The sequence below is a fragment of the Puntigrus tetrazona genome, chromosome 8 (assembly GCF_018831695.1).
Source record: "Puntigrus tetrazona isolate hp1 chromosome 8, ASM1883169v1, whole genome shotgun sequence".
NCBI lineage: Eukaryota > Metazoa > Chordata > Actinopteri > Cypriniformes > Cyprinidae > Puntigrus > Puntigrus tetrazona.
The window spans coordinates 18,995,565-19,023,497 of record NC_056706.1 but is presented as its reverse complement, the minus strand read 5'-3'; the positions used below and the strand labels follow the sequence as shown (position 1 = coordinate 19,023,497).

The 27,933-nt window shown below is 36.3% G+C and overlaps 1 protein-coding gene across 1 annotated transcript; it reads right to left on the bottom strand.

Moving 5' to 3' along the window:
- Positions 1 to 205: 205 nt before the first annotated feature.
- glt1d1 (glycosyltransferase 1 domain containing 1) lies at positions 206 to 27,029 on the bottom strand. Its single transcript, XM_043247730.1, has 12 exons — positions 26,804 to 27,029; positions 26,249 to 26,400; positions 24,955 to 25,060; positions 23,329 to 23,380; positions 21,852 to 21,888; positions 21,682 to 21,738; positions 12,034 to 12,132; positions 11,839 to 11,888; positions 6,315 to 6,358; positions 5,874 to 5,994; positions 5,147 to 5,245; positions 206 to 1,437 (listed from the first exon to the last, which is right to left on the bottom strand). Exons 1-12 carry the CDS (start codon positions 26,869 to 26,871, stop codon positions 1,291 to 1,293), a joined length of 1,032 nt encoding a protein of 343 aa, XP_043103665.1. The 5' UTR covers positions 26,872 to 27,029; the 3' UTR covers positions 206 to 1,290.
- Between the last annotated feature and the right edge of the window lie 904 nt (positions 27,030 to 27,933).

Below are 27,933 nucleotides of genomic sequence, written 5' to 3'. Positions count from 1 at the left end.
AATATAATAATATTCTGGTGCAAACATATACCTGAGACCACACATAGGTAAGTACAGAGCACCACTAATGTATGTATTTAACCTATTTGAACTAGAATTTAACAGAAGTGGTTATAGCTTATTGCAAAAAAAGTACACAAAGTAAAGTACACAAAAACATGCAATATCTAGGGATATCATCAAAAAATGGACAAATAGATCTGCACACCGTTATATTCCCTTTATTCACATTTTTTTTTAAAAGTAGCAACATTTCGGCCAAAGACCTTCGTCAGGCAAACACTATATTTTATTGAAATTCAAAGAAAAGTAGATACAATTATGCAAAGTCATGGTCTGAAATGAGACATACAGTCTTAATTACAAACAGAATAAATATTTTATAATATGTTTAGCAAAATCTCTAAATACAAACCTTAATCCCTGAACAGTAACTTTCATGAATAAATTAAAAATCCTCAGAAGAATAAAATGTTTCCTTAAAAACAATATTTTGTTTCATTTATCGTACAGAGAACATAACTGTTCTCCTTCTGGACTTTAGGGAAAAAACAGCTTGGAAGCTGAATCGGCTTATGAGTTTATTAAGCCTGAAAATTTTGGCCTTGCTACGGTTGAAACACTTTTAAGCTCCAATTTTGACTATTATTAAACAAACAAGCCAAATGTAGCACCTCTCAAACTGGCATTCCTGCACCCCATGTCTTACGTTTGTTTTGAAAAATCAGTACGGTGCATTTCAGCCTTTTTTACTTTATCGTATATATCTTGCCTGCCACGTCGTATCACACATGCACACAAACACAAGCTGTCTGTTCAGTTCAAGCTGAAATCCTCCTAAGAGCAGAAACCTTTCTAGCTTGCATTATAATGTTAACTCAGAAAACTCACAACCAACGGTGGTAACACTGGCTCTTCTATACCCAATCGTCAATCAAACACCACGACACAACGAAAGCACAACACGAACACTTGCAAACATGCAGCACACAGCACATCCTTGTTAAGACCTGATAAATAGTCATTGAAGTACTTAGTAAATGTATAGCAAAATGTGTGTCCCTTTCATACCTGGTGAAACTTAAGAAGTCAACATCCTATAAAAATATCTTTACTGTTTATCCTACTTTAGTGACAAATGGCCACCATTATCTTGGCAGTCGTGGGAGAGGCTTGCGTATCCAACCGAAATATGCAGTTCAGTTTTAAAAGCTCTAGAAAGAGCACAAAGCCCTCAACTTTTTTTCAAGTTCTTAAAGACCTGAGAGAAATGAGGATCTCATCGTACTGTCAGTGAAGAGTCTCCACCGCTTTCTGATAGGTTATTCTCTCCTTCATTGGGTTGTGGCATGTTATAATGTAATTCTTTGCGTTCCTCACCAGTCTTTGCTGGAGCTCATGGTCATCCAGCAGCTTTCTGGACAAGCGTACAAATTCCTGTAGAAACAAGACCGTTGAAATTCTTGTTACTCTACAGTGTCAATGGGACGGTCACACAAGCCACTCGTTTTTCATCTATGTTCCGAAGATGAACAAAGCTTTGACGGGTTTGGAACGACATGGGAGTATGGCCGAATCCCATTTTTTTTGTTTAAGTTCTATGCTTACATTTCTGCATCTCTTAGCTCGCTCTGGCAGCCATGTTGTCGCTGTAGCCGAGTTACACTGAGGAGGAAAAAGTCATAGCCCTTCCTTTGTAGTGTGGTACAGAAAACTCTTTGTTTGAAGGCATATCTGGCCCTTACCCCTCCAGCCAAAAGTGAATCGAGACACCCTTACGCCTTCACTTGAACACGCAAAAAACGGACGAGTAGGGGAAAGGGGAAGGACTAAGGGGTAGAAATGGAGTAACCTATTTTTCTTTGTTGTCTTAGCAATTCATGCATCTATTTTCAAAAGGTTTATTTGATGTTTACATACACAAACACACAACCTTTTAAAACCTCCGGCTCGGTAAGATCTTCTTTAAAGAAAGAATAATTTTAGTAAGCAGGAATGCATTACATTGATAAAGAATAAATTATATTCTTTTGAATTTTTTTATATATGAAAGTATCCTAAAAAGAGGTATCTTTTTAACGGCATACTAGTAATAATAAGACAATAAAAAGTAATATTTGATAATAAGAAAAAGCTATTTATTCAGAGGCAAATTATTATGCTGAAATGATTTCTGAAGTGGCACTGAAGACTGAAGTAATGATGATAAACATTTAGTTATAATATTTTATACATATTTTGTAGCAATATGTGGACATGAAAAGGCATTTGCAAAAACCATAACAATTCAACAGCAGTATAAAACATGATTAAAGATAAATAATTGTACATTTCCATTTGCTGTCTATCTGAATAAAGATGATATGGCAGTGGAATTGCACGTCATGTCAAGTGCCCATGCTGCAACTCTGTCTTTCAGCCCGACTTAAAACACCTTCAGCTTCCAGCGACCCCCTGCTGTCTGCTCTCATCCACGGCTGTCGTGGGAGACTCTTGGTGAAGTTGGCTTCACACTGATGTGACAGGCAGGGCATAAACCTCTCTTTCGGCTCAGCGGGATAACACAAGCCATGAGGAAAAGGCAAACAGTGTTTGTGTCATATGAAAGATTTGGCCACAACATGAGGCCTCTCTCTGTCTTTGACACAATGCCATGATGAAACCGGAGTGTAAATAAGTGTGTCCGACAGAAATGTGTGTAGATCGGGAAGTCAGGTAATACGCAGGATAATGTAGTCGGATAATCAATATCAACAAATTAATACGATTTTTATATTCTTTAACGGTTTCATTAATTTAATTTATTCGGCTGAATTTTCAGCTTCATCGCTTCAGTCTTTAATGATTCTTTCGAAATCATTCTAATATGCTGATTTGATGACGAGGGCGCATTTCTTAATTTGATCAATGTTCGAAGTTGTGCTATAATTTCGTAGGAGAAAAAAAAAACTAGAAAGTTCAAAAGAACAGTATTTGAAATGGTTTGTTATATACTGTCTTTCCTGTCACTTTTGATTCAATTTAAGGGATGCAGAGAACTAGACCTCATTTTTTCTATGTAGTGAAGCACATAACTAATCAGATATCTTCTAAGCCTTAACGAGGCTCCTTGTTCCACGATACAGAGTCCAGGCTTAAACCTCTCATTTAGCTGCTTAAAAGGCAGAGGTCAAGGCTCAGCGCACAGATGTGACTCATGCCGGACAAATCTTTGGCACTGAGAAATCACACAAGAAAAATACTTCTAATTAAGTGACAGAAGAAAGTGTGAATTATGGGGTGTTTGGGACAGATTTATTTCTTTATTTTTTGCAAACTGAAAGGGTTAGTTCACGCCACAAGGACAATTCGGCCAGTAATTACTCGCTCTTGTGTCGTTCCAAACCCGTAAGGCCTTCGTTCATCTTCAGAACACAAATTGAGATATATTTGATCAAATCACCCTCCACGGACAGCAACACAAAATGTTCCCAGCTCCTGAAAGCATCTGTAAAAAGGGATGTGACATTAATAGCTCAACTATGTGAAAACACTCCTGTGTTAGCAATGTATTTACTACGTTTCTGGAGCTGGATCGTTTCGATCTGATTTGATTTCATCAACATTTATTCACTACGATATTTATTCACTTCAGTATCCAAAGCTAAACAACATTAAAAAAGGGAAAAAACAGGAAAAGCTGACATGTGGTTAATAGTGGCTTAAACTGTAGCACACTGACCTACTGATCAAGACTGATTGTCTTTGTATTAGGGGTCAAAGCTTAGCATAGGTCACAGGTGTATAGAGAGGCACATGGCAGATCCAAACGGTTAAAATCGTCCTCACTTGCAGACGAACATCATAAACATCAAGGCTTTTATCGCAATTTTCTGTGCTTCTCTAGAGATGTCAGATTTTCAGATCCGCTATTGCTTTTAATACTTTTGAGATGAGCATGATAAATGGATGTTTGGAAATTGCTCTGAGGAGCAGATTGGTTTAGGGATAGAAGTTTTGCCCTTTGACCTTTTAAGCTGCCTTGGGCTCCTCTCAGCCGTTTAGCATGGCGGTACAAAGAGCGCTAAGTCTAACTGCTCCCTCTAAAGACTCTACACAGGTTAAAGCTTAGTCACCAGCAGATAGAGATGATGTTAAGAAGACAAAGTCTATTTAGTGCTGTTTTGTAAAAGTCTAAATAATTTCACTTTTTTTAATTTAAACATTAGAATATTACTTCCAAGCTTTCATTCATACATTGAAGTGTTCTGCTGTTAATCTTATTATATAACTCAGTCACAGCTGAAATCTAATTTACGTTTGTAAATGCAGTGCATGAACTTCAGTTTTGACATCAATGATAGCAAACATCATAGAGCACATCAGTCAGCCTCCGGAAGTAAAGACATTTTCTCCATAGGGAAAAAATAGCTGAAAAACCTTTAAAGGAACACTCGACTTATTTTGGAAGTAGGCTCATCCTCCAACTCCAGGTCCAATCCTCCATTTTACCAGGTCTGGCGATAGCACTTTTAGCATAGTTGAATCCAATTGGACCAGTAGCATCGTGTGTTTGCATTAATTAAACTTACTTTTGAAATAATTGTGTTTGATAAAAGACTTTGTGGTGCAAAACTACATTACCCATAATTCTGTACATAAAATTCCACCAATCAAAGTCACAGTGAGCAAGCTCCGCCCACTTCCACGTAAAATAATGTAATCGAATCTCCCTACACTCTCAAAAAAATTGTCTAAATGAATTTATCTCTTCATATTAATGGGGAAAATACTTCTGAAACTGATACCTCTGAAAAAGTGGGCGGGCACTAATGCACTAATGGTTATTGTGTATCTCACTGTAACCAATCACAACACAGCGACAAATTGAAATATGAGCAGGTTAAGTAAATGATGATTCAGAATCTTCATTGCATTATGAATTATCCCCAAAGAGATTCCTTAAATACCCCGGATTTCATCACGCTCTTATCTAATCACCTTCTTTATATAGAGACTTTGATTTTATTTGTGTTATTTGCTCTTAACATGGATTAAGACATCAAAATGCTAAATTTCGACATAAATGTCACCATGGAAAAAAAATATGATTTCACTGCATTAAAATTAAGCTCTCACTGATAATCCGAACCTTTGTAAATCTTACCTGAGGGCTCGAGTACAGCAGTCCTGTGACCTCATGCTCGACTATGGCAGCATTTCCAGGAACATCCCTCGCTAAAACAGGCAAACCTAAATCCATCGCCTAAAACACACCAGATTGCAATACATTAACTCTGTTTGGCCTTGCGCGCAATGCATTTACATTTATTCATTTTCCAGGTTCTTTTATCTGAAGCAACTTAAGGGCATCCGAGGTATTTTGTCAGCTCATGCGTTTCCTGAGATTGAACCCATTACTTTGACATTGCGCGTGCTGTTTCAGCCACGAGAAGCTAGCAATCGAGCTTTATGGGCTGGCTGATGCACTTATGAGGATTTTCCTTTTCGTTTTTCAATTCTCGTAAACTACAACAACATTTTTAGCTTCGATTGTCGTGTTAGCCGTTTCAATCCAGGCTTGTTCGCGTAAGAGGGATAATAAAAATGGGGAACTATTGAGGGAAATATGATCACAGCTACTTAGCACATTAATGGCACTGTGGGTTAAACTAATCTGGTCAGTTTGAACACAGATTAACTAGATCCCTGTGATGATACTGCGCTCGTAATATCCTGTAATAACAGGCAAAACAAACAGATACAAAGCTTTGTAAGTGATTCATGCGCTGCAGGTGAGGAGAAAAAAAGAGTATTAACATAAATAATAAATTAGCATTTTAATCAAATTGGTATAAAACAAATCCTATTAAATCACTGCTCTCTAAACGAACCTCTAGGATGGCAGCGGACATTCCCTCGGAGAGAGACGAGTTGACCAGGGCAAATGATTTCTGCATGACAGCATGCAGCTCCTCCTGACTCAAATCAGCCGCCAGATACACTCCAACACCTCTACACACACACACACACACACACACACACACACACACACACAAACAAACTCATACATACATTCTAATATATCTAGGAACAGTTTAGAATGAAGGCATTTCCTTATTTTCGAAGGCGACTTGCTTCAAAAACAAATACTGGAAAGACTACTGACGAGAGATATTCAAAAAAAAGCGTATGAATGTTCCTGTGAGGATGTGTGGGTATTTAGCGGCAGTAATAAGAAAGTGAGAGTTTGAAGATCAAGTACCAGGGAGTGAAGGAGAGAGATGAAAAGAGCAGATCAAGGAAGGAAGATGACGATATCAGATGATATTTACCTCTTGACACTCTCCTCAACCTCAGCTGTAAACACTGGATCTATCTGAAATGAGACATGAGAATTATAATGAAAAAATATTATTTGCTTTTAAAATCCCAAGTGCAACGCTTTATTTGGTAAGATTTACAAAACCTGCTTTTTTTTTTAAATATCACTCAGATTTAAATACAATTCAAATGAAAACAAAACACTGATCAAAATGTCTCCAAGTTTATTAAGTGTTGGCTTTTATTAGAAGTTAGGTTTTTGAATATAAATTCCGTTAAACAATCCAAGATCTCTATTATTAATTAATATTACTATTATTACTAACACTTATTATTACTATTTTATTATCATCATGATCACACAGGTTATATTTTTTACTATTGATCTTAAAATCAAAAACGTTCACTCTCCATAATTTAGGAAAATGCTGAATGCAGCAATTGAAAGAACTGGCCATCGCCGCAGTAACAACGAGCCCGCTGCCCTAAGACTGCAGCAGCGCTGCAAAGCCTTTTAAATTCACATTTTCTCAAATGAAACTCAGGGGCCATGTGCTGCAGAAGAAACGCGAAAAGTAACTTGAGGTCACGTTGTGATGAGAAATGAGATGAATGTCTTTTCGTTATTATGCAGAAGTTCCTATGGCTTATCTTTGCTTATAAGCAATAAAAAGCGCAAATCCCATGTTGCACTTTTTTTCTTTTTTTTTTCCCCTTTTGCTCTTTTTTCCCCCGCGCTTGTAAAATACTGTCAATAATACCAAATCATGGCCTGTGGACAAGACAACATTTCATACTGATCATAATTTCCTACACGGCCAGTTGTCCTGAGGGGAAAACGCATTTGAAAATCCCATAGATTTCCAGAGATTAGGGTCAGGGTGGGGTTGTTGCTCAATCTGATTCATTACGATGAGGGCTTTGCGTGTATTAGCTGTCCGGGGCGGCTGCACAAACCACGGCACATGCAATTTAGGTCAAAGATGATATGAGTGTGTGAGCATGGCAGAGCCTCTCTACAAATCCTGTTTGTTTTGATTCCGCTATCTGCCTATTCGCTTTTTTTCCCTAAGTGAAATGTGATATTTGATGCACATTCGAATCCAATAGTGATAGCAAAATTAGAGATTATTGCTTAAACTAAAGCTGCTGGCTAAGAACACACCGTGTGATCAGTTTTTTTTTCCCAGGGCATCCTGTTCAATCACACTCCAAAAGGAGAACGGTACATAAGGCCGAGAACTAACTAGACCTAAATGCAAGAGCAATAAAGTTAGTTATCTTTATACTAGATTTTCAACAACAACAAAACATTTTTAATAGGTCAGCAGATGTGTATAGTTTTACATTACAGAGAACAAGTCCCTGAAATCCAAGACCCATGAATTTTTTACACACACACAGAAAAAAAAATACAAATAAATAAATAACGTGTTTTTTTCATATTTATCCTTCATCATTTTTAACGGAAAGTCAAGATACTTTGATATAAATGCAAGATACAAATGCAAGAAATGGTGTTGGAAACCAACTAATATGCATTGCTTTTGAAATGGTAATAATAATAAACAATATTATATTAATAATGCATATTATTACGTTTTTGATCTTGCACAAAAAAGGATAAATTGTCAATATCTATATCTAACACTTGTAGGTAACCAGAGTTAGCAGCTTATTGCATTAAAAGTTAGTGTCTTTTCATCAATGTTGATGATTTGAATCACATTTAAAATGATAAACTCGCTGAAAATGAGAAACTATTAAGAAACTAATTACTTGTCACTGATCAGAAGCACCTATAAACAGGTAATTAAAGAGGAAAGTTTCAGCAGATTTTAGGAATGCAGCTTTAAATATTATTCTTGAATATTCAAACCAAAAGCAGGCAGAAAAGAAACACGAGACATCTGGGATTCATTTGATGTCATCAACTTGAGCCCGCCCGTCCCCAAAGAAACAATGAGTCTTACCACTCTCCAGATATTCTTATCAAACAAAAACACACCACAGCTTACAAGAACATGTAAGCAACTGCCAGTGTCATCGGTTTGCCTGGAGCCAACCACACTCCAACAAGAAAGCCTTTGAACATCACTGGAGACGCAAATAGACAAGAAAAAGGAAAACGTGTCTCCACCTGATGTGTGAATCTCAAAGAAACATCACAGAACAAAAGTCAGTTTGTGGCAGAAGGAAGCATCGTGTCGTTGTGGTAAAATCGCTGGGGCTTGAGGAGAGGTGGCTGCGGAAATAGGACACACTGAAATGCTCAAGGTAAGCAAGTTCAGGAGGAAATGAAGGAACAGCCAAGCCACCATGAGTTTGTCGACAGGATCAGCTGTCAGGTGCTGGGTTGGTTTGGGGGAGATATATATAAAAAAATAGGATGGAAGCGAACGGTGTGGGGAATTGGTTTATATTTTGGTGCTCATATTATGGAGAAATAAAAATGGCTGTTTGGAGAATTTCAGACAAGAATATTACATTTCTACTCAGTGGGGGGAAAAAAGAATGAAAGAAAAAAGAGGTGCAACTAAAATTAAATACTGCTGTCTGAGAAGGAACAAACTTTGCAACCATTAAAAAGTACATTGTAGTATGAAAGTTCTTCTGTTAAATTAATTCTAACGGGTTTAGTTTACAAGAAACAAAATCATTTCAAAGATTTAGTCTTGCTTCCTGATTGCCATTAGGGCCATCATCTTTTCTGCATTAAAACTAAAATGCTTAGACTTGTAAATTAATTTCCTTACTTTTGTGTGGTTTGGTCCGACAAGCATCTAACTGTGACGACTGAACAAAATTAGTGGAAAAAAAAATATTTGTGTTGAAACCAAAAATGGTACCAAATTTGGCAGGCAGAGATTCAAAACTTTACTGAACTTTGCATGATACCAAAGATCTCAGGAAAAAAATCTAGACCAAAGACTGAAACTACATTTGAGCAGTTTATGAAGCTGCAACGTTTCATTAGGTGGTCGCATGACTATCTGTGGTCAGATAAATCCCATTTAAGGGTTGCATGCATTTGGAAAATCTTGATATTTAGAGACTGTTTCTGGGTCATGGTTACTGAAAAAGCATGGCAAAAGCAATGAATTTCTTGAACGCTCACAGCAGCATGTCGTGGATGTATTGGCAGCGGCAGGTCTCTACCCTTGCTCTGCCACAGAAGCCCTGTAGGTGCCATGACAGATCTAGAGTAGAAGTCCCAATGAACCGGGAAGCAGCAACAGATCCTTTCTTAGAACTGTGAAGTACACCTGATTCAATCAAATCTGAACTGAAATGTGTGTTTGCAGTGTGTGAACACAACCATCCTACAATAATAAAAATCCACCTGGTATTGTTTTGAATCCTCATAAATGATAAACTTTTTCTCAAATCAAGCAATTTCACAGATTCTTGGCAGAGTGACATCACACAGACTCAGACCCCTCCCACCACTGCTGGCTGTAAACAGTCCGCCATTGTTTCAACAAGATCGTCTCCTAAGCGACTGAGGATGTATTAAATGAACTTAGCATCATTTAGGCTGAAGACGCAGCGTTCCATCATGAATGCAGCCTATGTTAGAGAACTGCTCATCAACCCACTGGAAAAGGGTGGGATGAGCAGGACTCAAAATATTTTAACCAAAATGTTATTGACTTTGCATAAAAAAATCATTTCAACTTTTGGAAAAAGGACATCCGATGACCCCTTTAAAAAAAAGAAAGAAACATATGCATGGATTAATTGCTCACAATAAGATCTGCAAAACGCATTTGGAAAACAGGGTGGATTTTTATGTCACGCCAACTTATAAAAATAGCCATCTGGCCTCGACCAAAGTGTTATGAACCCATCTGACTCATCATAATTACGATTCATAACCTGTAAATACACACTTCCCAGAAAACCTTAACCACACCATTAGACCCAGACTAATCAATGTGCCAAATTTCACATCTTTTTACCATATGGTTCCATGGGCTCCAACTGACACCCAGCCAGAAAAGAATAAGTAAATATGATGGAACGGAAACACCATTGGCGCTTGATCCCAAATGAAGCAGAACATGTGCAGTCAGACTTCTACAGTGAAACTTTCATGGTTAAAAAAGGAAGTAATATGGGCTTGAGGTCTTGTGTTGACACGCTCAATTCCTGTTTCTCTTCTAACCCCAGACACACTTGGGGACAGTTTTTTTTTTGCCTTGGGCTTGTTTGTTTCCTCCTCCCTTTTTCAATCTTTTAAATCTCTTTATTTCTAAAAATATTTGACCGTGTCTGTGACTAGATTCTGCCCGGAGGGGGAGGGTGACCTGTCTATGGGGTTGGCAGAATGGCAGCACCTAGGCTTGGCACATAATCTGGAGTGGCAGATGGCCTGCCACAGGCTAGCTATTAGCTCGTAGCGGCTAACAAGCCTCCCATAGCATCATGCAGCACTGCAGGTCTGCGAACAGTCCACAGCTTATGCTAGTCCCCGCAGCCCCAATCCTCCGCTCTAGCTCCAGTGAGCCTCTAAATGCCTCTGATAAGTCCAGCTTAATGCATGCTAATGTTGTTATCTTTGCTATATCCAATTAGCGCTACCTTGGAATCTACGGAAACCTGCTGCCCACATGAGCCAACGCTGACACTACTCACAGCTTCTTTGAAAAGGATGTTAGGACGTGTTATGGGCTTTTGGAGATGTTAACTGGACACGAGAGGATATACAGCACATGGCGAACGGTTTCACGGCTTTACCTGCGGTGACGGAAGCAGAAATGGGTGTCAAATGGAATAATTTGACCAGGGCTCGTTAGCTACTTTCTTTCGCGGAATAGATTATCCAGGGAATTTCCTACATTGTACACAAAACAAAAAAAAAAAAAAAGAAAGAAAGAAAGAAATGCTATTGACTTAACTATGTTTTTGGGCAGTATTGTAAGAGAACTGAACTGGATGATGAAATCACTTAATTAACAATGAACTGAACAATTTAACTGATAATAAAAGCGTAATAAATAGTCTTTTTACAGCATAATAGAATAATATTTGCATAACTCACACATTATTTTCCCCATTTAACAATATAAAGCTGCTATGTAAATAAAGGTGACTTTACTTAACTTTTTATGTAATTAAATGTTTATACATAACAGTGCAAATGTGATATTAAGTTGCTATTTATTACACTATTTAATTGAAGCATGTTAAATAACACAACAATTGCTGAAATAATATTTACTGAATTAGACATTTTTATTTGAAAAATCTATATGAAAAAAAATAAGCTAGATTTTTTTTACCTTCATATCTCTATAATCCTATTAAAAGTTATCATTCACGAAAAAAGAAAAATGGATAAAAAAAAATAATGAAAAAGTGCGTGCTGGAAAGTATGAAATCATATTTTATATTAAAATATGACAAAGAAATATTACATACAAACACAAATGCATTACATATATAGCATGCTCAACAACTATAAAGTTTCATTTTAAATAATATTTAAATTTAAATAACACTGTCTTAAACTAGATACAATTTCTCACTTACCTTTGGACCAATGATGATAAGGACCACTAGGGGGTTCTGTCTGTGCCATTCTGTAAGAGAAATGATTCAAATTTCCAATAACACTCATAACTTCTGTGTTATTGTGTTTATACAATTGTATTAACATTTAAAGACTAACCGTCACAGTTTTAAGCTGCACAATAATGAGGATGAACTGTGTGTGAACATTAATACCTGCAAAAGCTTCTAGCAGATACAGAGGATCCTTAACTCGTCTGAGTCCACATACCAGCAGAAACACACGCAGATTTTCTACTTGCTTGGTATGCACACCTAAAACACAAGGCAAGAATATCACATTGAGACAGCTTTGGAAACTTTGAATTCTTTTTGCTGTATTTCCCGGGCACTGTGTGTGTGTGTGTTTTTTCCTTCTCACTGCTGTGTGTGTGCATTTGGACGAGTTAAATGCAGAGCACAAAGAGTATAGGTCAAAATATTTTAAAACTATAAACATAAATAATAGAAAACTATTAAACTGATATGCTTAATGATATACATGATATAAAATATATCGATTTTATATTTATATATATTATATATATATATATATATATATATATATATATATATATATATATATATATATATATATATATATATATATATATATATATATATATATATATATATATATATATCTCAAATCAATCATTTAATTCCAATTAGGCTGTATTTGGTCAAATGGTTTAAAAATGCTATGTAATTGTGATAGCTATGAAATTAACCTTTGCTAGATAAAAGAGTCCATCAACTTATCCAAAAACTGTCTAAATGTCATTCCCAGCACTGAATGCTTGTCAACAGGGTCGAAAGTGCCGATAGTTGAAGAAACATCTAACTGCGTGGAGAGAAGCCGCTGATCTTGAATCAGATGTTTAAGCTTTTCTGAGCAATGAAATGTAATGTGACATAAATCAATGCATACATGCTGTACCTCCATCCGTAATGAGGCTAATCCATCAGACAAGGTCATAGATGTCAGAGACGCAATGAGTGCGAAACTGATTGCAGGCTCAAAGTAGCGTGAGTGACAAGTACTTTATCAATATGGCATACATAAATAGTAAGTATGTCATAGCATGTAAATACATTATTCATCACAGTGTACAGAAAAAGCTTTTTTATGATCCACCATGTATATTCTTTGGTTCAATGTAAAACATTTGGATCAAAGAACGACAGAGACAAAAAAAAATGTATAGTTAGGAAATACTATAAATTAAACATTTTAAAGCCCTCCTATTATGGGTTACGACAGGTTCATATTTTGGTTTTTGGGGTCTCTAATAGGTTGACATGCATGCATATAAAAAAAAAAGAAAAAAAACACTTTCATTGTCTTATAAGATGTTTTTAATTTTTCCTTACATGCTCAACAACTCCCAGATGAACCCCTCCTTTGTGTTACGTTGTTCTATGGAGATAGGTCTAACTGTATTTCATCAGGCCTGTAATGGATGATGAAGCTGTGTTTGCGAGCAGTGCTGCTTTGTGTACAGCGTTACCGGGGAAACCCCTATTTTTACTGCTCTTTTACTGGCGAAAAATGAATTACCATTTCCCTTTAGACTTGAAAAGACCAGCAAATGGGCGGGCAATATGTTAAAGTTCATTTTGGCGTCAACATGAAACGGCTTGGGATTCGTTTAAAAACGACTCATTACAACGATTCAGCCAAATTATTATTTTGAGAGACAATAAGTATATACACTGTGCACTCGGCAGAAAGTTTTATTCACTTACAGCCGTGTTACGCACTGCACGAAAGGAGGTTTTCCATAATAATTCTGTAATAAAGCACTTACAAGCAATTACAAATTGCGACTTTTCTGTAACCGAACAGCACAATCCTAGAAATGAATTCGATGGCACAGTGCGAAAGAATGATTGGATTAATTAGTGCAATAATCATGCAACAATCACAGTATTCCACTGATTAGCAGTCCTGAAATAACCCATAGGCACAAAGATGTTCATGATGACATCAAGTCCATGTGATACGGTCCTCTGTTTAGTCAGTAGCTGGTATCTGTGTGAACGTTCGCTGCAAATCTGTGCTTTACCCCAGATCATCCCTCGTTTAAATCCCACCTATTCCAGATTATCCACAAAATATAAGAGCTGGTGTATGCGTGCGTACACATGTATGTCAACCGAGTGTCAAATGTGAGTCAGTGCAGGCTTAAACAGAGTTGACCAAAATATTATCAAATCTCATCTTAAACCGTCTACCTCACTGGAGAAATGCTAGCGTTGCAAAAATAACTTACAGTTAGTTTTTTTTCTGCACCATTTGGGTCACCAGATGAAAATGTAATAATAATGACAAAGTTCACTCATGTCAGACACGATCAATGCACTGAAGTTCAATGCTCTGATGCTGTCCAATGTTCAAAGTCACATAAAAAAAAGACACTAGAGTTTTCAAACCACTATATTTTAAAATATGATTTGTATTATATATATATATATATATATATATATATATATATATATATATATATATATATATATATATATATATATATATAGTTTTTTTTTTTTTTAATTTTCTATAAAGTTTTAGCTTATTCACTTGTGGTTTGCCATTATTTTCCATTAATACTTGAACTAATAATTAAGAGTATTATACAAATAATAAAAATAGAAATTTAACTGAAGTTATTTCTGGCCATATTTATATTCAAATGTGACCATAATTACTGCATGTGTTTTGAAAGTATATTGAAGATCAGTTATCATCACATATCTTTAGTTTTTTTCCATTACCACACACAGTAATAATTGTGATTTGTATACATTACATTATGCGTTAGATCCTGGCATTCAACTGTTCAAAACCCTTAGTTTATAGCATTACCATATCTTCATAATCACGCTGCTTTATATTGCGTTTCAGCAGGTGAAGTCGGACAGCAGTGCTCTACGCCTGAAGACAAGAGTGATAAATGAAATGACCCGTGAACACGCACATAAGAGCTAGCTGCTCAGCTACGGACAATCCACACACAAGCTGCTTAAAGTTGAGCATTGTTGCTTTTAACAGAAATTGCTGCCTGATCTGGAGTCGGTTTTGCTTTAGACTTCTCATCGGTGATGTTAGTTTTTAGAAAGGCTAAGGCTGGTCATAGGTCAGTACGAGGACAGCTTTAACTCTTACACACAGAGGGGAAGGACACAGAGGTATGTGACGTGAGGTAAAGCTCCAGGATTAGACGACTGATCTAGGGGTACATGCTTACATTGGTTTAACTTTCAGACAAGGGCTTTGAGTGAATTTGTACTTAGAAAGTGAAAGTCATGGATGGCTTCGCCTCATCTACCCTATAGATGGATAAGCACGGACTCACAATAGCCATACTGTATATAAAGCCGTTTCTAAAAAGGGTTCACAGCCATAGTTTCTGTCTTTTTTTAGAGAAAGAAAAACATTTTAAGATTTTTTACTTGCTTTATGTTACTCACACATGTATAGGTTGGTAAACATGATTATGCTGACTTCAATATATTAAAAACAAAAACGTTAATTTTAATCATATCATATGTGTGTGTGTGTGTGCACCTGGTATTAATCTCATTATGGGGACCCATATGTCCCCACAAAGATAGAAATACCAGTTGACTTTGACCTTGTGGGGACATTTTTTAGGTCCCCATGAGGAAACAAACTTATAAAAGATTCAGGATTTAATTTTTGGAAAATCAGTGAACAATAACACACACAGTCTGTACAGTATAAAAACCATTACGTCCATGGAGAGACACCCTTAAACATGGAAACACAACATTTTTCTCTTCACAGCAATAATCTGCTGAGAGACTTAAGTCTGTGCTTCAAAGCACTCAAGATTAATGACAGTATAAATTGGAAACTTTGTTTTCAAGTCTACGCGCAAAGCTTAACCGGTAATAAATGGATCATTACTATTAAAAAAATCTGAATTAGTACCATAAAGCCCACAATATATATATATATATATATATATATATATATATATATATATATATATATATATATATATATATATATATATATATATGTATTAACTAAAATATAGTACATTAATTTAATTTAAAAAATTTTTTACCACCTCGCAAGAACGACTGGAGGGTTAAACTTGAGTAAGTAGAATTAAACTGAAATAGAAATTCTGTCAAAATATACTATGTTTCACCTTCAGTGTCTGTTACGCTGGTATAAAAATCTATGCATGTATTTCATTGTGAAAAGGAGGCAATGATCTTAATTTAGAACAAATGTCCATTTTTTGGAGAGCTGTTGTCTGCAATGCAGCACTATAGAGCTCTTTCGTTACGCATCTTTTATTCATAAAGACCTGCACAAGCAGACAGTGACGTAAAGCTTCACAATGCCTGAACGTTTTAGCTCTTAGCTGTGGGTTTAATCTCGCTCTTTGAGCAGTTCCTTAAGACAAAAAACAGACTTAAAGTAGTTTTAAGATTTTCAAACATGAAAGTGCACTTGATTTGGCATCATGCTGTTGGGCATATCATGACCGGCGGACCTCTGCTAAAGATTAGGGTCACTTAATATGCGTGACGGACAAAAGCATTTTCAAACATCCAAATCCAAAACTAAACTAACGGATAGAAATCATCATCATCAAAAAAAAAATGAGGGTTCGTCAAAAGGTCATCAAAACAAATGAAAAATGATACACAAACATAAAACAAGCCAAATAGCTAAAAGAGAATTTTGCGACATCATGAATGAAATTTATCAGAAGTAAATCCACTGTTATTCTCAGGTTGGTTGATTACATATAACCTCATGTCATCTGAGAGTTTGATTGCGTGTGCTGTAACAAACCACTGAGTGCATGGCAAAACTCACTACTACTGTAATTCTGATCAGATAAATGAGGGGTGAGTGAGAATGATAAACTGGAAACCTTTTTTGTTTTCTGCTTTGAAGTGTATTCATTTATCCGCAAGAGGCACCATCATGCTTTATTATGGATCTAAAAGAGCCTGAACCGGAGCACTGTCACTGCACCGGTATTTGAACGTGAACAGATGATCAAACGGGATACAGCCAGAGATAAAGTGTGACGTCTGATTTCAAAGGCTCTGCGGCATCGGGGTGCGGTCTTAATGTTTACCTAAAGAAAGCAACGGTGTGACTAACATCCACACTTAAAGTAGTTCAGCGGAGATTAGCCTTCACTGCCGGAGACAGCAAATACTGCACTCCACCGTGTGGCTGCGGGGGAAATAGGCTTTACTACATCCTAGAAACTCTGAGGACGCCAGAAAATGAAATATTAATGGGGATTACATTTGTATAGAAGGCGTATTTTAATTAAGTTGTAATAAGACTGATTAAAAACCTAAATAAAAGCGGTCATTATTTTCTTCTGATTTACTTAAATTATACATAAAGGTAGATGGGATATAAAATGTGCACGTATAAAATATAAAAAGAAAAAAAAAATTATATATAACAATATATATATATATATATATATTTATATATATATATATATATATATAAATATAAATATGTGTGTGTGTGTGTAAAAAGCTTCATATATATATATATATATATATATATATATATATATTTTAAAATAAAAAGGTTTATAATTTATAATAATTAATTTATTTTAAGTAGTTAAATATTAATACAGAAACATAACATTCTATTAAATATATAAATGTGTTTGTTTTTATATATATAAGTAATAATATATAATAGTACACATACATTATACAAACCAAAACTTTTATTTAGGATGCGATTAATCTTTTGACTGCACTAGTGTCACACACACACACACACACACACACACACACACACACACACACACATCTATAATCATTCAGTAAAACTACCTATAATCCTTTTAAGTCTAAAGGGCCCTTCTCCAGTGACTCTACATGGGACAGCAACATTTTTATTAAATCTTTCCATTTTATTCACTATATTCGCAATATTTTTTTTTTTACCGTAGAAACGGGCTCCTGGCATGCAGTGAATTTGCAAACTCTTTCCCACGGTAACTTTAACTTTGAAGTAAGTCCACAGATACCTTTGGTCATGTAGTCTAATCTAGTGCTAGAGGATTTGTGCACAAGAGTGGTTTACGGCAGATTACAGCCTTCCTCAAACAAGACGGCAGGGGGAACATGTCCTCCGCTTCACTGTAAACAACCTCCATCCACATCACTCCTGTCCAATGTTTTCAGAATCGTGATGGACGGATTGATACATGGAAGGTCTGTCTATCTTTTATCATACCTCTGCCTTCAAGAAGCGGCTGAAGAGTAAGACAAGCTTGACAATTTTCTGTAGTCTCTCTGTAGGATCAGTTAAGAATACTCTGACAACTTCTCTGATGCACCTGAGAGGGAAATATAATTACTGCAGGATGAATTACACCTCAAAGTAAAAAAAAAAATAATAAAGAAACAAATAAAGAAAACCTAGTGGGTTTGCCCATATACGTGAGTGCAGTGGAAGACAAGTGTCTTTTCTACAGTGTTAGATCTAAGAGTTCACATGAAAGAAAAAAAAGAGGAGGATATAAACAAACAGGCTTGTCACCGAAGGTGGGGGAAAACTAAAGGCAAATAAAGGTAAGAGCAGTGCATCTCTCCACAGGGAGGAGAATATTCATCTTCACGTGCCACGGAAACTGATATGGACAAACTGTGAGATGTGCGCACCATGCTTTCCCTACACGTCTTCCTCAAGAAATGTTTTTCCCTGGGTTTATATATATTTTTTGCCTGCCTTTGATCATAAAGAGCAACTTTAACATGATTGTTTTGGTAGGTGACTTAAAACACAAAAAAGACGTTAATGCATTTCTTTCTCTAACAATACAAGCCACGGTTAAAAAATGTCTGCTAATAAATTGCAAAATACATATTAGAAACATCTTAAACATCACGCTTTATTTAGCCTCAAACTGCTCATTTCTTGCTTTCGATACAGAAGCTGTTAGTTGTGACGTTTAAGTATTAGGTAGGATGACGCAGGATATGGTCACACAGAATAAATGCTTTATAAGTACATAGAAACAGCCGATATGTTAATAATAGGCACGCTTTAAATCCTAAAAGACGTAAGGAACACATGAGTGGTATCTTTCCCAAGCCATGAAGTGTGTTCTAATCACCTAAAGATTACTGATAACTGGTTAGGGTTAGGATAATGCAACTGGAAAACTAGGCCAGCCGCACTGAACATCTGCTTCAGCTTTCCAAACGCTTTCAGTAAAGTCACCAAATCTACCTTCTCAACACCAAGCGAATTAATAAAGGGTCTCTATGTGCATGCTTCAGCTTCATTATATGTACATGTTATGCTGTTATAGGTTACGGTTAGAGCAAAAAATTCCTCATGTTTAAAAGTTTATATGCGTTAACAGATCACTTAATTGGGAAACATAGGACTCCTGGAAATTAGGACCTTTATGTGTATCGGTATACGGGACCCTGCGAAAATATGTACATTTCCTTCCAAACTGGTTTGAAAATATAATCAGAAGCATTTTTTACAGAAACACGTAGCAACTTTTATTATGAGTATATTAAAACCTAGCTCACCCTGCAGCTTATTCACAAATAAGAGAGTTAATGAGCATCTAAAGTAAAGAACCAAAGTTTTCTTTGTTTTTACACGCAGTTTATGGAAACAGAAAGTAAAAGAGGCTTAATCTCATTTTAAAAGGTGCAGTGTTTCTGTGTTAAAGGTTTGCGCTTTGCAGAGTTTCACAATTTAGCAATGTGATGATAAAAAATATTAATATAATATAAAATAGATTTTGATAAAATGTAAACCTATACATTTTTTATATTATTATTATGAAAACTACAAAAACATAGAAATATTACTCTAATATTTACCTAAAATAAAAAGAGCATTTAAAATACTAATTTAGTAATAGTTATTATTAAAACAGTAAAAATTACAATACTGATATTTATCGCTGTCGTCGTCTTCCTTTTTAAACATTAAACCATTAAACTTTTATTCTGAAGTAAAAACCCCACAAGGAGCCCTTCGAGGTGATGGAGCTGTAACAGCGCGGCTCTATTCTGGAAAAGAGAGCGTGGATCAGCAACTCACTTAAAGAATCGCACCAAAATCAGACTGTTTCTGCTTCCACTCAAAATAGGCATTTTCAAAATCATGTAATAAATTATACAATATATTGTATTTTGTGCTAAAACTTCACAAACCCTAGGGACACAGAGACTTGTTTTATATAATATGTCATCTTTAAAGGACCATTTTGTTAACATCAGCCAGTATGAAAACAATATAAATCATATAAACCATATCACAACGGTGTTTTTTAAATACAGCCCTAATCTGAAACAGTCTTTTATCTATTCATTCAAAGTCGTCTACTCAGATTGCACCGATAACCCATCTCAGATTAATCACCGCTGCTTTCCTGCCTAGTGTAGCAGAAAACGGAGAGTTCAGTGACCTAGTCAAAGTGCACCCTTCACGAGTTTCTCTGAGTTATGTCATTCCGCTAACATCTACCCTGGAGCTACACTTACACCTCCAGACAGCTCAAAGCCTCAGAAAAGAAGAAAAGAAATAAAACTTCACTCTTGCCGCTCGCATCTCGGAGCGCACCAAATCGTCTCTGCATCGGGACCTCATTTCCCATGAGCCCGTGCAGGCGTGACTCTCATCATTACCCAGCGCTATGAGGAGGTCTACACAGCGCAACCCCAGAGGACCACCCAGATCTTCCCTGTCATGCGAAGACCTGCTCCACATAAAAAAAAACTTTGACAACTGCGGACCTCCAACCTGGGAGTGATCCCGAAATGACATCCCAGCGATCCCAGCATCCACTGAGCGTGGTAGGGGGTCAGAGCACCTGCTTTGATAGAGCTGCAGAGGCTTGCTCCGACTGATCTCGGAGCGGTGGCACCAGCCCCAGGGGTCTCCACAAACAAGCATGGGCTTATGTAGAGATCAATCTTCAATGCGGAGCAGCAGGCGCACTGGAGCAGATTACTCCCGACACGCCAGCGCATGAGCTCAGGAGAATGGATTAGATATTCTGGGCCTTGATTCAGTCTCTGTACATTTAGCTTTTTATAGAGTAAAGCAGCATGTTCATAGGAAGTGGGTCTTTTCATTAGTGATGGACCGATATACAGCAGCCCCAGAAGTCTTTAAGTCACACTTAAGTCACCCTTACACATCTGAATGTCATTGCAAGATACAAAAAAAATAGATATATATATTAAATAACACTAAAACTTTTCTCAGAACTAACTTCTGACAACCAATTTCTTTTTTTTTATATTTGTTTGATCACAAATACAGAAAAAAGTAATATTGTGAAATATTTTTACCATTTAAAATAATGGGTTTAATTTGAAAAGACTTTAAAATATTATTTATTTCTGTGATGCAAAGTCGATTACATGTTTGAATCACCATAATCATAATCATAACATCATAGGTTGTCTTTGCTTCGTTTACTCTGTTGCCTCATCTCAAAATAAATATGCATGTTATACATGTACAGACTCACTCCCGACCGCGGTCAGGTTGCCTCTAATCAAGGTTGAGTGCTCCTGAACCCGCTTCAAGTGCGTGGAGGGCTAAAGACCACATGTATATTTAACAGAGAGTCGTCTGCTGCTTATCAAAATGATCAGAGTGTTTGAGAGGGATCACGATAATGAATGCATATGTCAAGTTATTAATCAAACGGGCTCTGAAAATCCATCTAATCCTCTTCTACCTGTACGTCTATCACATATTTAATTATGGCACCCATTAAGCGCAGAGCAGTATTCGTGAAGGTGGTGTACCTGTGTTGTGTAAAAAGTCACTCCAGCTGAAATGTGACGCCACTCTGGTCTCAATCCCTTGAAACATATCATTTCAATAATTACATTTTATATTTAATAAAAAAAATGCATTTCGGCCCACAACTTTAGTGACATGCCATTAGGAAACATGCAATATCTATAAACTCTACCTTGAGGCTGTACATAGATCTTCTTGCTCTCACATACCTGGAAATGATAAAAAAATAAAATAAAATTAGATCCCTCCTGGATAAAGTAGAATTGTAAGTTTTGCGTTTCAACATATTTCCATGGCTGGTTCAAGTTTACTGGAAGAAAAAACTGTAAATTATTATTATTGTTGTTATACTTTTTAGTTATTATATTTTTAGATATTACGTTTTTTTTTTACATTTTTAATTCTCATATATTTTATAAGGTTTTGTGACTCTAGAAGCCCTGCAGATGAAAATAAAACTAAATGTCAGCCATTACAATTTCTCTTTTTATGATAATAGAGTTTTCCCTGTTCCAAGTTCACGCCCAAAACATGCCCTTGGCCAATATAAAAAAAAAAATAAAAATCTGTGCAGCACAGCCAATCCGTGATTTGCATGAATCAATACTAGTTGAGGAAAAAAAACAATACAGCAGCAGGAAGGTAATAAAAGAATAATATATGAATGGCTGGTTGAGATATAGCGGATAATTTCACACAGATGGAGGGGAAATTGGCTGGATGCTATCAGTCCTGGGAGAGGGAGACCCCTGGTGTGTGTGACAAAAACAGAGGCGTCCTGTTTGCCTTGACTTCCACGTGTGTGCAATGTGTCTGGTGTTTCACTGGAGGATAAAACATGGAAAAAGTGATTTTAATGCTGTGCTATTACAGGATTGAAGGCAGGATATTGCATTTGTAGCCGTTAAATCCTTTTGTAGTATTTATAGCATCAGCTAGGGCAGTAGTCATCTGTCTCTCTCTTCTGCAACCCGTTAGAAATCATAACTGGCATTTTTGTAACCTCGTTTACTCAATATCTGTTTAATACGCCTATGCACGAAGTGTAATTAGGACATGTTAGGACACAGTTAAACGTTTGGAGTTGGTAAGAGTTGTTAGACTTCTCTTACGCTCGCCTAAGCTGCATTTCTTTAACAGGAAACACAGTAAAAACAGTAATATTTTGCAGATTTATTACATTTTGAGTGTCTATTTGAATATATTTAAAATATAATGTACTTCTGTAATGCAAACCTGAATTATCAGCATCTTTATTCCAGTTTTAAGTGTCACACAATCCTTCAGAAATCATTCTAATATTCTGAATTTGAAACATTTATTATTATTATAAATGTTGAATATAATTGCATTGTCTAATATTCTGCCAAAACTGTGATACCTTTCTCTCAGGATTATTTAATGCAAAGAAAGCTTAAAAGTATAAATCAAACTTTTTTGATATTAGTGTACATCTTTTCTTTTACTCCAGCATTCACAAAAAAGTACCACACCTTTTATAATGGGACCACAACGTTATTTCTTGTGCAATAAAAAGTACGTTTATTATTTTACATTACTCTTTACTGCACTCTGAACAGCAGTTCATATACAGTACATGTATGGATGTAAGCTGAAAGTGACTGAAAGAACCCAAACCCATTTCTTACCAAGAGCTCCTCGGCACGTTCTTTCAGTTTATCGGTGAACGCCACAGCAAACCTGAGTGTGAGAGAGACAGAGATGAAGAAAATAAGTCGATGCGTTTAACATGTAAAAGTCCGATTTCTGCACTGGTTTGTGATAGAGAGGTTCTCCGCAGTGGCTACGTTCAAACGCTTTCATTTCACTGCAATTCCACACTTTCCCAGACATCAAAGCTGTCAGTGGCCGCCAAAAATCAGTAAATCAAACAAGTCACGCCATGCAAATAAAAGCACCGCAACGCAATCCCTGAGTAACACCGAAAGCCAGGATGGTGAAGAGGAGAATAATGAAACTATGGCTGAGGTTTTTATTTTTAATAAAAAATACAAATTTATTAATAAAAATAAGTTAAATATATAAATATATGTTATATTATTATATATATAAAATATATATATATTAAATATATATATATATATATATATATATATATAAATGGCACCCTGATATTTCCTTGTTTTACTCTTCTCAAAACTTTTGTATTCCTATTTTAAATTACATTTTACGTTTCTTGAAGCTGTATTTTATCAAAAAAAAAAAGTCATAAAGTTTGGACTAAGCCTCCGTCTTGCCTGTCAAGTTTTACTCTAAAGCTCTCTTTAATCAAACACAAAACACGCACACATACATAAGACATAAGGTCCTCTTTGATTTTTCTTATGGGGGTGGGGTGGGGTGGTTGTGCTAACAGTGATTCTGAATAAAGAAACAACAGACAGTGTCGTTGTTTTCCCAAATTATTGCAACTGAACCCCGAGAGTTTCCTTACATCTCCTCCTCATCATGCCCTGTCCCTCGTCTCTCTTTCAGGAGATGTGAAGGTTAGTCAGTAACGGCAGCAGCAGGGGGTCTTCTCTGGGAGACGCGTTTGAAGTGGAAGGCTCTTATCGTTCTTATGCACCCCGGTGACAATTATTCCCTTAAGACTGTCAAAAGGGTGCGAGTCTGCCTGTACCAATCAAACAGATCACATGGATCTATATAACCTGGCTAATGAATTGAAACCAAAGCTGGCAGGCTTTGGGTTAAGATTCAGTCTGTTACAAATGAAAAAGAAAAAGAAATGCCACATAATACCTGATCCTATCAACCTTATTAAGCCTATTGGAGGCCTACTGGAGGACAAGAACAATATACTATACACTGCCATTCAAAAGTTTGAGGTCATATATATATATACACATATACACACGCACATTATATATCATTTTTATGTTTTATATTGTTCATGTACAATTAAAAATCCTTTACTCGCCTGTCACTTCAACACTGTACAACTTCAGTAGAGCACAAACTTTCTGAAGAATGATGACTGAAGGTTTCAAGCTTCACAAAAGACGCAAAAGCACCTTCAAAGCATCATGACTCATCCCCATAACTAGTTTTCTGAAGCCATGCGAGTTTTTATGTCAGAAACTGATGGATTAAGTTTTCAATTTTATACAGGTTCAGTACAGCCGTGCAGGTTTAGAATGGGTCATAAATGGCAGAATTTTCATTCCTGGTCAAACCACTGCTTTAATTATATCTGACTAGAGCAGGGGAGCAGGATAATCATCGGCTTTCATCGAAGACAAAGTGAATTCGACCTGGCCTTGCGCAGGACTTCCTTCATGACAGCTCGCTTGTGCTCATCTTTGACGTCCTCGTTGACGTCCGTCCCTCCAAACACCACCCCGAACGGCACTCCAGCATCTGCGAAGAAATGGAAATTCACAACAAAGATGTAAATCCCTTATTTCACTTATTCACCTCCTCCGAAGTTCAACTTTTAAATCCTCCGAGTGAGCAAAGTCTTTGAGGCATGAAACAGTGTGTTTATCTTGCCAGAAGGGAAAGTAGTCATCCATGGAGTGGACATTTCGGGCAATGACTCAAAAAACCCCAAAAAAACAGCAGCAGCATCTGAGGTTGGTGAGAGAGAAGCAGCCTTTAATCTGAATAACACATTCTGTGAGTAAAAATACACTATTTATCAGTCAACAGTCAATTTTCTAAATAAATGCCATAAACTGTTACTGACAATATATCATATGATAAAAAAATGGTATAAAATAGTGTAAATATGAAGTGCCATAGTACAACTATAGCTTTAGATGTTAATCCTGTGGTATTTTGGTACATTCTAGGCAATAAAATCTTCATATGCCATATAATATTTTGAAATATTAATAATATTAATATTTTAAATAATACCATGGTGCTTGGTACAAAAAAGTAATAACATGGTACTTTTTGTGCATGTGGAATTTTAGATGACACATAAAAATACTATTACAATGCATATATATATATATATATATAATATATATATATATATGCCATATATATATATATATATATATATATATATAATATAAATGTTAATGAAATGAAAAAAGCATGAAGGTTAAAATGACTAATATTGGTAATAATTAGTATATTACTTTTATTGTGTGCAAGACCACTGCAAATGCGATTGAAACACTAAAGCGGTAAGAAGTAATCATGGACAATTAAATAAATATCTAAAATTAAATATATAATGAAATATTAGTCTACACCAAAAATGAAATAAATTGCTAATAACTGATATGCACTGATAAAATGTGCATCCCTAAGCAAAATACAACTACAGGAAAATGTTTAGAGTGCAAGTAGCTACTTCCCTAAAGTCCTAAATTGTGTGACAGAGCCCGATAGTGGACAGTAACACTAATGAGACAAGAAAGATGCGCGTGCAGTGTGTGTGTGTGTGTGTGTGTGTGTGTGTGTGTGTGTGCGCTGGTTGGTCTCTGTGGTGCTACACCTCAGTATAAAATCAATTGCATGTTGGAGAAGCTCTCACTAATATAAAGAAACCAACAAATGCATGCATTTCTGAGAGGCCGGGAGACATGTCACCTAAAAGAAGCCTGCCTCCTTTGAAAAGATGAATGGCCAGAGCAGCTTCGAACCGCGGCTCTTGCGTCATCAGGGACGATACATCAGAGGCTGAGCCCAACTCTCTCGTATCACACAGTACACAAGTGTGTCCTGCAGCCACGATATGATTCCTGCAACACACACACACACACACACACACACACACACAGAGAAAGAGAGTATAAATCAGCATCTCTGTAATAAATTGGCTCTGAGCTGTTCCTAGTATCACCCCTTACAAAAATCTGTGGCTGTATCATAGTAACATGGTAAGTCTATGTAATACCATGATTTTACCATGGTATATGTCGAAAAACATGGTACTGAACAACAGCGCAAAAAGGAAACAATATGTACATTATGCAGTCCAATGCATATTAGCCTAATACTTTGATTTAAGATGCTAAATCGCTTCAGTTGAAAAAAAATGATCGCCTTACAGGGTTAACACTGCTAAGCTCTCAGTGACTTGAGAATCAATAGAGGACTGTAACTCATTACTTCCTGGTTTCGCTAATCAGACAGCGGCGTTACCTTATTCTTTCGGCAGTGGTACGGTTCCCTGTTTTGGGACTGTTTGGGGCTAAAAAGAGCACGCGCATGTCAGCGCGTGGCGATAAAACGCTGACGCTAATAAACAATGATCCCTCGCCTGCCAGCAGACGGACAAAGATACTCTCTTGACCTGACTCTGTAATCTCATGCTGCCGCGTCAGAGACCAGCCTCCCGGACCCGGACACACACACACACACGCGCGCGGAGTTTATTTTAGCACCAGTCCGTTTCAAATGAAGACCCTCCGGAAACACGGAACTATAGCGCGCGGGGAAAAAAATATAAAATCTTAAAATATCTTAAAATATATTAATATTTTTTTGGTACCTGATTGTGTAGCAAGTCATGGGAATGTTGGATGTAAATAGGCTAAAATGCTATTTGTCATATCCATAATAGATTAATAGTAATAGCAGACATGGTAATTACCTTTTTATTACAAGGTTATCAAATTACCACAGTATCAACATTTGATACAATCTACTTGCTTTAGAAAACTTCCTTTAGCTAAAATATATAGGCTACTAGTAATAGCATTGCTGTGACACAATATGTTTTGATCCATGACTTTCACTGAATATTGATTTGAAAAAGAAAAAAAAAGGTGTTTTCTTGTGCAGTGACTCCCAAACGTTTTGACATGTTAAACCCCCTTTAACCTAAATACAATATTTTGATAATATAACAACAAATTTGCGTGTTTGCAATTTTCTAATGCTCGTTAATGACATAAAATGACATATAAATTATAATAAAATGATAATAAATATAATTATAAACAAATAAAATATTTCCATTTTATTTAGATTTTCTAATTTGTTTTAAAATGGTCACTACATCAACCAAAACGAGAAATCTAATAGATTAAGTTATAAACTGCAATCCATCATGCAATCAGAAAATGTGCTATATATATTCTTTGTCATTGACACGTGGCCTAGTGCAGTTTGCTTAGTAGTAAGCAACAACAAACACATAACCCAAGACTGGAAGTCAGTCTCACGAGAGAGAGAGAGGAGCTGTGAATGAGAGACGTGCTGACTTTCATAGTGTTATCATGCCACAGCAAATTGCCACCGGCACTTCCTCATAGTACAGACCGTTTGAA